Below are 10,628 nucleotides of genomic sequence, written 5' to 3' on the forward strand. Positions count from 1 at the left end.
TAAGGGAGCTGAACCGCATCACCATGGAACAAAAACCTCTCCGTAAGACGCTGCCCTAAACGCTTCCTCACAGCAAGAAACTTTTGACTCAAGAGTTAATAACCCATAAATACACAAATGCTTGAATATGTCTTTGAAGATTCCTCAGGTCATCTGGGTCACGGGATATCTGTTGGTATGTCAAAGGCAACCGAGCTCTGCCGTGTTTGCTGGCCTTTGATCTACAAAGTCGTGTTTTGTAGCTTGAGAACTTTATTTGAAATTAGGAGAACTATTTAAATCTGTCACTTAAGTTAAAGAAGCAATACCAGAAACACTCTATGACAAGTTCAATTTAATGCATAATGCTAAAAAAAAAAAAAAAGTACAGAGGTTTGTAGCAGCAAAATGGTGCAAAAAGAATCAACAATAAAAGTGATTATTATTCAGAATGAAGCGAGTTGTATATTCTTTTTATTTAGCATTCATAATAAGCATGTAATATTTGGTCTATAAAATGCTGTATTGTAGTTGTAAGCAGATATACATGTTGGTGTGGATTCTGTTGTATAAACATATTTTGAATAACAATATAATAAACACTGTTGTTGTACTATTAAATATGTCTTATAGGACAAGTTAAATTAGTGACACATACTGTGTGTATATGTGTTAATAAACACACTGATAAAATATCCCTCTGCTTATTTCATGTTATTCAATGATTATAATTATGAATGCTAAACGTGTACCGAGCAACTAAAGCTACTCAATACATGTGAAGTAAAAAGTGCAACATTTCTCTCGCAAACGTCTCAACAAGTGTTTAGCAGTATAGTGTAAAGGGAACAGCTCAAAGCTGACCTTAAGTCCAGAACCTCTATGCAACATGACTTTACCTCCAGCAGAAACTTGCTGCTCTTCTAAAATAGTTTTGTTTTCTAATTTAGAGGCATAAAAGTGAATGTGAGGGAATGAATCTTGCATTGTCACTGTATATTTAGTTTGGGTTGACCATACGACTCATTTGCATGCTGCCTCTTGGTTATTTTATCTGGATGAATAATTACGTCAGTGTCTATCAGTCATGTTGCCATGTGCACACGTCAAATTATAATTATGACGCGCGCTCCAATTCAAAGTCAACCAACTATGTGGCTATTCATTCACAATGTGTTTCCTCTCGGCGACGAACCGTAGACCTCGAGGCTCTGTCTTACCGCATTGACGACAAACACCCAGATAAACCGAGATATGGCTGTTTCCCGCACACAAAACGCAATTTCCTGATCAGCCACAACCCCATGTGCTCCGCGGTGGGATGCGCATTCACACCGAGCTGCGCTGCATGCCAGCTTCCTCCGGAGCACCGAAGCGCTGAATACATGCGCAGTGCTGCCGTGAATCACACATCACCACGACAACCGACGGTCACACCGACCCCCCCCCCTCCTCCCCCTCCCTCTCCTCCTCTCCCCCGCCCCCAGCAGCATCACTGAGGTCCGATCTCGTCCACCGGCGACAAGCGAGCACTGAACACCACCGTGAGTTTATATTCTCCTTTCTTCTTCTACGTTTCTGTGTGCACGGCCGTTATTGTGTGCGTCAGACACACAGACACACACACGTGTGTGTGTGTGTGTGTGTGTGTGTGTGTGTGTGTGTGTGTGTGTGTGTGTGTGTGTGTGTGTGTGTGTGCGGGTCGAGAGCTACTGTGTACCGCTGCGTAATTCTCCCTACAGGACAGTGCCATGACGTGATGAAGTGAATTAGTGCCGCAGATTCATGATTTTTTTTTTCCCCATCTGCTTTAGTGAATGAAAGGACGAGCGTCGCATCTTTATTGTGTGTGTGTGTGTGTGTGTGTGTGTGTGTGTGTGTGTGTGTGTGTGTGTGTGTGTGTGTGTGTGTGTGTGTGCGTGTGGCAGGGACTGCGTTGTCGTTTGCGCTATCGCCACGTTACATAAACGGCTTCAATTAAATACGCATGTCGCCTATTGATTGTCCTGCGGGCTTATGGACACATTGATTAAGTCCGAAGCTCATTAAACGTAAGCCTCATGTCCAAAAAAATGTTGAGTTTGACATTTAAGATAATAAAAGTAAGTAGAAACAGCCTGATTAGATAGAGCATTAGTTCTCTCTCTCTCTCTCTCTCTCTCTCTCTCTCTCTCTCTCTCTCTCTCTCTCTCTCTCTCTCTCTCTCTCTCTCTCTCTGTTCTGCTGTTGCATCCCTGGTTCCTGGTCACACAGCCTGTATCTCTTGTCTCAGCAGTCTTCGATGCAGCAGGTTCAGATATGCATGGCCAGTGGACCCTGAAGAACTTGAGAGGCTCAGGCATAAACAGCCCGCTCTTACCTATTCCTCACACAGCACGTCTCCACCGTCACAAAGCTGCATCCTGCCTATCCTGTTAAAAGTCCTGTTAAATTGTCAAGTAAATGCCAGATTGTGGGCCATAATTGTTTTAATTGTGGGTACAATGTGGATTCAAAAGATGTCATTTGCAGCTCTCTACTGCTGGACTCATTTCCTGTCAGAGTGTGGGAACACTGAGTGTTTGACAGCAGCACCCGGCTCATTTGTTAATCACAGATTCAGGATGATTCATCGTACCCACACTTCCCTCTTACTGTTGGGAGGAAAAAAATGGTCGTCAGCACAGATGACCACTTTTGCCACCCACTCACCAGGGACACCAAGGAGGCTATAGGTCTTGAGTATTATACTCGCTTAAATCTCTCTTTTTTTTAATCCGTTGATGATGCTCTTTAACTGCATGGAAATAAAACTAAAAAGAACAGGTTCTTTATCAAGATACATCTTTGTCCCCCATATTGCACCACTATTATCTTTTTCACTTAATGACTTTAGCAGGCCATGTGTGTTTTCAGCAGCTTTCGTAAACAATCCTGCATCTCCTTGATCAAAAACACTTTCCCAGTGCATCAGGGACGTCTCCCGCTGCATATAGAAACTGTAGCTCTTTGCCTCCTGGTGAGTGTATCATTATTGTGAGTCACTGGCGTCATCGGGGCCTGTGGGGTCCTTGGCTGAGGGAAGGTGTTGTGTTGCATTGTGTGAATGAGAGAAGTGGATCCTCACCTCTTCCCTCCACATTTAGATGATCATTTGATCGAGGAGAGAAAATAGAATCCTGATCAGAGCAGAGAGGCGTTCGGCGCCGTGTTTTTACACGCCGATTCTAAACATTAAAGATAAGAGTTTGGAGGAAGCGATGGGGCTGATATATATATATATATATATATATATATATATATATACATATATATATATATATATATATATATATATATATATATATATATATATGTTTTTAAAACATGTTTACTTTAGATTGTTGTCTTGCATAAAATCCTCTGAGGATGTCTGAAGTCACTTACACCACCACTTCAAACCATATAAATGCAGTTCCACTTCCATAATAAATACATTTTTATTCCCTTCTAGGGAATACACAGACATTTTGGACCATATGCATACTTGATTTGTTGCTGAGAGTTAGACGAGAAGATTCATATAAGTCTCATATTTGTAGCTACTGCACGTTAGCTTGTTTAGTTTGGCGTGAAGACCGGAAACTAGGGAACACGCTACATTTGCTTTGTTTAAATGTAACGAAATCCACCTGCACCTCTGGTACAAAACCTAAAGTGTTAAAACCGCAGGTTTGTTTTTTTCTACTTGAGGTCATCTGCCAGACGACGTCTTTTGGCTCTGAGCAATTGCCACGCAGCCAGCAAAGACTCCAGGAAGTCACTGCGCGAGGACATACAATTATCCAGCATAACCTGGATATTTGTAATTCAGAATTGTTATTTTTGACCATTATTCATTGATCGTGTTTCGTTTAACAAGCTAGCAAGTCAAAGAGTCGACAGCTGAGGACAACATCAGCATGCCAACATAAATACTCTCAACGACAATGTAACCAAGAAGATCTTAATTTTGAACAGGTGAAAATATTCATCCTGAGGTTAATATGAATCTTTGTCCAAGATGTCACGTTAATACATCCAACCAACAGTCTGACATTGCATACCAATCTTAATTCTTTTGGTATCAGACCCACTTTTTTAAAATCAGATTCTACTCTTTCTGTAGTCTATATTCCTCTTGTCCTTAAATACAGTCTATGGTCCTGTCCTGTTTCTCCTCATCACACTGTCACCGTCTCCATCTTCTTTTGTGCCCTGGCAGTGTCCTCGATTTTGAGCTACAAGCAGCGCTGTCATATTTGGTTACAAGGCGCGCAGTTTGAGCCGGTTTGACCTGAGCTGTCTGTCCCTGCTCTCCAGATCTGTCCAGGCATTTTCAGACACCTAAGCAGCCATGGTGAAGCTCGGCAGCAATCTGTCTGACAAACTGGAGAAGCAGCCGTCTGGGGACGACGGCTTTGATAACATCCCCCTCATCACACCCCTGGAGGTCAACCAGCTCCAGCAGCCGTTCGCAGACAAGGTAAGAGCGGCCTCTTAGGTCAGTGTTTGTGAGTCTGTTGATGTCCCTACCTACTTGTGTTTTAAAAAAAAACAACCTAAAATACAGTGATTCGTGGTTGTTCGTGGTGGACGACAACAAACCATGATTGATGCTTCAGTGCATTACAGAAATAGTAACAGATGACGAGTCGCTGCACACATCTGGACAAACACCATTAAAACTCACGTGGGGACACTTACCTTCCAAGCACCGGCCCCAACAGTGAAACTGCTGTGTTCACCTCTCGTTACCTACCACGGCAGGTTAAAACCTTGGCATCAGCCCACGCAATGCGGGCACCTTTTGAATGCATAATGCAAGAGAAAGGCGCTCACGTTCATTTTTTTTTTTGTCGGATGAAACACTCAGTAGCACAGGATGTTCCACAGGCTGATTAGATGTTGCTGAAACATTAACATAAAAAAAACACTTTGTACCTCCCAAATGTGTTTTTAAGGCATTGATTAAATGGGTCTGCTTTTGCAAATGATGCTTGTGTATTTTTAGACATGGGAAATTGTATTTTGAATGGGTGACACACACACACACACCCACACACACACACACACACACACCCACACACACACACACACACACACACACACACACACACACACACACACACACACACACACACTGTGTTGAACACTGGGAACAACCATAATGTAAAAGAAATCACAGATTTGTAGGTCCATAAGAGTCACTGTAATAGTGTGTTGTTTCTGCTTCAGGTCATTGTGAAGACGTCGACACGGTATCAGCTGCAGCAGAAGAAGAACAAGCTGTACCTGCCCAATATCAAGAAGCTGAATATCAACTTCTACAGCGATGTTTCAGACAAAGCCAAGGTACAACAGCAACCCGACGTCTGTGAGTCGGCTTATGTTCCAGACCAAAAAACAACAATGGAGCGATCACTTACAAAGTTACAAGTATTAATCGTGTATCCGAAGCGCCATGTACTAAACTACAGACGCCATCATGGAGCTGAAAAAATATTGAATAGAAATGTTTCCTATGGAATTCAGATTTTTTTTTCATATGCTGTGGCAGACCATTTATTTCAGTCACACAATAAAACACAATAATAAAATTGTTTTTTTTTAATAATGGCTGATGTTTGGCAGATGTTTGCCATGATACCTTGATCACACATACGCTGGTTTATTTTCAGTCAATCCCACAAGCAGTACTTTCTTGTTTCCAAATGTGTATTAAAATACTCCCTAACAAACTCACTTAATCTTCCTGTTTGAGTAGCGTTTGCAACTAAATAGCGTTGCTGGTTTGCAAAAATATTGAACAATTTTTCAAATTGGATTTAATATTTTCAATATTAGATTTTGTATCTCTCTTCGATTAATGGAATTGAGGCTGAGAGCCAGGCACAGAGTTAAGAAGCCAGAAAGTATCAAGAGACGACGTTTGGTCTTTTCACAGAATGTGTTAGCAAAAACCAAATGATATTGCCAGCCTTATTCTTTTTTAGTATTGAAGGCCCTTGTGTGTGTGTGTGTGTGTGTGTGTGTGTGTGTGTGTGTGTGTGTGTGTGTGTGTGTGTGTGTGTGTGTGTGTGTTGTTGCTCAGATCACAGGTCTGATCCTCATCACTTTGGCCTTCCTGACCAGCCTGCTCCTCCTGCTAATGTACAAAGCCATGTGGTACGACCAACTTACCTGCCCAGAAGGTTTTATCCTCAAGGTAGGCAACGTGAACACACACACACACACACACACACACACACACACACACACACACACACACACAAACATAGATGAACTCACATAGTTATTACATCGCTGCTTAGCATATGTAATTTTTTTTATTTAATTTTCACCATCCGTGCAGAAAATTGAATGTACATTAACTGTGTGTCTGCAGACAAGCGCCACACACAGATGCAGACACATTGATTTTCATGATTAAGGAAGTGAAATTGAATCTTCCTTGCAGTGCAGCAGAGAAGAGCAGAGCTAACCCATGTATTAGTCTCGTCCTTCGATAGCACAGACTTCTTATTTCATTATCCAGGCCGTAGTAGTCTGTGCGTCACCCACTCAAAGGGCACTTACACAGTCTACCGCGCAGCTGGTGTTTTGTTTCTCGGCACACCCTCGCATCACTCACTTTGGGAGGATTCTCTAAAAACTGGAGCTGGAAACTCAAACTCATTATCTCCCAACGACACCTTGGAGGCATCGTGTAGCGAGCCACCGCTGCCACGCATGTTAGTTAAAGAGCCCGGCTGTCTCACATAAGAAATGAGAGGAGGAGGGAGCCACAGAGCCCGCTTTCTGGTCAGGCAGAGATTGGGACGCCCGCCTGTGAATCGGAGGGGTCTTTAATTAGGGCTGAGCGTGACTAAACTGTGATTAAAGGCTTAACAGTGAGGGGGGAAGCAAAGAAGGGAAGGGGGAGGGAGGGAGGGAGACCTTCCGGCAAGGCTTTTGAAGTTTTTGCCGGTTACAGTTGCTTTCAGCATTTTTTTTCTTCTCCTGTTAATGCGTTGTTGGAGACATAAAAAAAAAGAGGAGTGAGGATGGAGGGAGGCAAAATCACTGCCGTGCTTTTGAGAGGTTCGACTCCTCACTGAGAGGGAAGGTCAGCGAGTGGATCCTCGGAGGAGAAGCGCTTGTGAGGTCAACACAACGTCCATAACATAACATTAACAGGATGGGCGCTCAGTTTGTTTGATTGACTTCACCAACGTTGTCTCGTACACACTCACCCTCCTCAAAAACAAGTACATTTGACTTTAAAGATGTTGCACGTCAGGGTTTTAAATTGACCTTACAACCGTTGTGTATTAGTACTGTAAACGTTGATCGGGACGGTCAACACTGCCAGCACCATCTGAAAGAACTTGGCTTTAGTGCTCCTCTGAAAAGCTTCTTCAGCTGAGGTGTAGTTTTAGGAACTTTTCCCCAAAGGACGCAAAGACAAACTTAAATTGTGACAATCGGTATCGCACGACATTAAGTTTCCACAGGTCAGGAGTTACATCACAATACAGTCTCACATGACTTTACACAGAGACCTCTATTAATATACAATATAATATAGAATAAACAAATCGTGAGAACTGTCGGTAACACTTTACAATAAGGAACTCAACAATGTTACCAAGGAACCAATGAGGAACTAGCTGCTAGCAAACTATGCAGTTACTCATACAATTATATAAAAGGCACTTAACCAATAACAAATTATTACTTCGATATTACCCAGTATAATTTCTCTTTTCTATTTTGTGTCCATTAGTTTGGTTTCCATTTTTTTGTTTTTGTAAAGATTATCTTTTAGAACAAAACCTGAAAGTATCAGCTTAAATGTTGAGGAAGAATCCAATGGCAACTGATTGAAAGTCAATGGAAAGTAATCCAACTGGCTTTTTGTCCAGTGAACCAGTCCGACGGTAACTTTCTGTTGACCGACAACAATTTGCCATCCTTCCAGATCTATTTAGGGGTAATAATTAAGTCATGATACGTTATTGGTTTAGAGCCATTTAGAGCATTACGAATGAATGAAAAGTACTTTATTAATCTCCAAGGAGAAATTTTTTCAAGGAGAAATTTTATTAAGAAGTAATCAAGAACTATGCATTAGGTAAAGCACCATTGTACATGTTCACAGATAAACATGAACAATGAATTGCCTATTAGTTCATTAACGGTTGTTTCCCAAATTATTAATCATGAGACACTATATAATTTGATTAGTAGTTACTTTCAACTATCTGTTAACTAGTTGTTTACCAGCAGTTAGTTCCTCATGTGTTGGTAATTACTAAACATAGTGTTACCTTTTGTAAAATATCAACACATATTCAAGTCACTATTAACATATTGATGATTTACAATTTACTAGGACTCAAACAATGTATGCACCCTTTCAGTCTCCTGAAATGTCCTCATGTACTGATAAAAGAGTGGTAATCATAATTACTGAAGCAAAAATAACCCCAAAGTGATGAATTTCAGGAACAAATATGCCGTCTATGTTGACCTGCTGTATGGACCCATGTTGTTTACATCAGAGCAGTTTGTCAGCTTGAAACCAACAACGACGTGTTTGTCCTTCTGCGGTAACAGCAGAAGCATTGCACCCCGGCAGCTCTGGAGATGTACTACACAGAGCAGCAGCAGGAAGAAGAGCCGGGCGTCCGTGGCGGGGCCAACAGCGGGCTGTACGCCGCCCTCAGCCACCTCAACCAGGTCAAGAGGACCGGGCCGGAGCTGCCAATGCCATGGCTACCAGTCATCAGCGCTTTGAAGGAGGCCGAGGCGGCCGAACAAGGCAGTGAGCAGCTGAAAGGAGTGCAGGAGGAAGAGGAGTGACGGGTCTGACCGAAACGCTGGCATGAAAGGGAGGAAGTGGTTATGGGGAAGTAGAGTAGATGCATTTTTGATTGTATTGGTTCAGGAATTTAATTTCCTTTCCTCCTTTCGTTAATACTGGTGCTCCCAAACCATGAAGGTGTCTGTATAACTACTGGAAATGTACATCAGCGCCGTAAACCTCATGTTTACTCAACTTCAATCCACTTATATCCGTTAATTTTTGTATTACAGTCTAATACCCAACTTTGTGTGTGAGTGTGTGTACGCGCGTGTGTGTGAGTGAGTGTGTGTGTGTGTGTGTGCGTGTGGTGAGATGTTGTGGTTAGGGGCAGGAATGTTATTAAAGTGTTGGAGAATGTGCCTGACTTTTACAGTGTTACTGAGGCGTGAGTAATCGCCGCCATCTGCATTCAGTGTGTGTATGTACACTGTAAATGCTCACATGAGCGCATATGTATTGCATGCATGTTTGTGTGCATGTGTGCGTGTGTGTGTGTGTGCATTACGTACATACACTGTATGATTTTGTGTACTCTTCTGCGAGAGTTGGAGGTGTGAGAAGAGAAGCGAAGCGAGAGCTCAGACTGAGAAGTGAAGATAACAAGTTTTTAATGAGATCACTGCGAGTTTCTCCTCATCACTGCGTCTCGTTATCTCGCTGTCTATTGCTTTATTTTCAGAGGGGAATGTATGAAATCATCAGCAAATGTGCTCACACTTTCAACATTAAGACAAGGAACTATAATTGACCATTTTAATGTTGTGTCGAAAATTGAGATTTCGCGTGCGATTATCTGGAAACGGTAAATTGCAGTTCTGTTAGTGTTTTAAAGAGACTCACGCGGCTTTGGAGAGCATCAAACTATTCAAAATCTACTGGAAAAACAACAACCTCATTGTCATGATGGGGTATTGTGTGTAGAAATGAGTTGCCAAACAAGTCCATTTTCACAATTATAACTTAAATCTATAACGCAATAAAGTTTGCAACATGTAAAACGGGCATGAAAATGTTCTGAAGCCACTGTACATCTCTTCATTATGTGACATGATGATGTTAGCAAACTACTGTTAACTTATTACTACAAAAAATATGTACGTTTCAATAATGCTGTATTTCCATGTGTGGAAGATGATTGTAAAAACTAGCAAATTATGAGTTTTGTTACTAGATTTTGTTTTTGATGTGCGTTGCTGTAAGTATTCTGTACTGCGTGCACTGAAAATGAACATTGACAACATGTACAGTTTAACCACAGCGTTGACTCATCATATATGAATGTATGAAGTAGCTGCTCTAATCATGCAGTAGATGTAATCAGTGCTCATGATGTACTACCTAAAAGCTTCTATTGTCTTCACATGTTTCTATTTATTTCATTAACAAATCTCCGTGTCTTTTATTTGGTGTCTTTCCAACATAAAGTTGTGTTTGTAAATCTTGCTTTGTTAAAGATAAAGAGTTCCTTTCCAATCCATTGCACATTCACTTTTAAAGGGAACAAGTTATGTGGATATTGTGTTTCTTCCTCTGTCACAATTCTCTCTCAAATCTTAAGTACCTGCCACACTGATTTTGATCTACCTTTTTTCTCTTTTCCAAACGGTGACATTCTCATTTTGGATCCAAACTCTTCGTGTGAGTGTGTGAGATCACAGCACAGCTTGTCCTCTGGCTTCAAGTGCCAAACATTTACATCAGAGCCATCTGCTCTGATGTCACTGACTGAACAGAAATAAATGACTGAAGTGTCTCATTCACAACTGGACCCGTTGATTTACATATATTGCCTCTGATGACC

At 41.6% G+C, this 10,628-nt stretch overlaps 1 protein-coding gene across 2 annotated transcripts; it reads left to right on the forward strand.

The window, feature by feature from the left end:
• Positions 1–1,433: 1,433 nt before the first annotated feature.
• Positions 1,434–10,400, forward strand: caly (calcyon neuron-specific vesicular protein). Of its 2 annotated transcripts, none has more exons than XM_068592231.1 (5): positions 1,434–1,523; positions 4,300–4,462; positions 5,215–5,331; positions 6,071–6,184; positions 8,578–10,400. In XM_068592231.1, the coding sequence occupies exons 2-5, from the start codon at positions 4,334–4,336 to the stop codon at positions 8,821–8,823; spliced, it is 606 nt and encodes a 201-aa protein (XP_068448332.1). In that variant the 5' UTR covers positions 1,434–1,523; positions 4,300–4,333; the 3' UTR covers positions 8,824–10,400. The 2 variants fall into 2 exon arrangements, with proteins under 2 accessions (XP_068448332.1, XP_068448333.1); XM_068592232.1 differs by having other exon boundaries at positions 8,581–10,400.
• The last annotated feature ends 228 nt before the right edge of the window (positions 10,401–10,628 follow it).

Source organism: Clinocottus analis, unplaced genomic scaffold (genome assembly GCF_023055335.1).
Source record: "Clinocottus analis isolate CAN_PGR_092001 unplaced genomic scaffold, fCliAna1.0.p SCAF_27, whole genome shotgun sequence".
NCBI lineage: Eukaryota > Metazoa > Chordata > Actinopteri > Perciformes > Cottidae > Clinocottus > Clinocottus analis.

Excerpts from the sequence above, each read along its gene's own strand:
- caly (XM_068592231.1), top strand. The coding sequence starts at position 4,334 with ATGGTGAAGCTCGGCAGCAATCTGTCTGACAAACTGGAGAAGCAGCCG. Across the intron at positions 4,463-5,214 it reads AGCAGCCGTTCGCAGACAAG|GTCATTGTGAAGACGTCGAC; the intron begins GTAAGAGCGGCC and ends TTTCTGCTTCAG. Across the intron at positions 6,185-8,577 it reads CAGAAGGTTTTATCCTCAAG|CAGAAGCATTGCACCCCGGC; the intron begins GTAGGCAACGTG and ends CTGCGGTAACAG.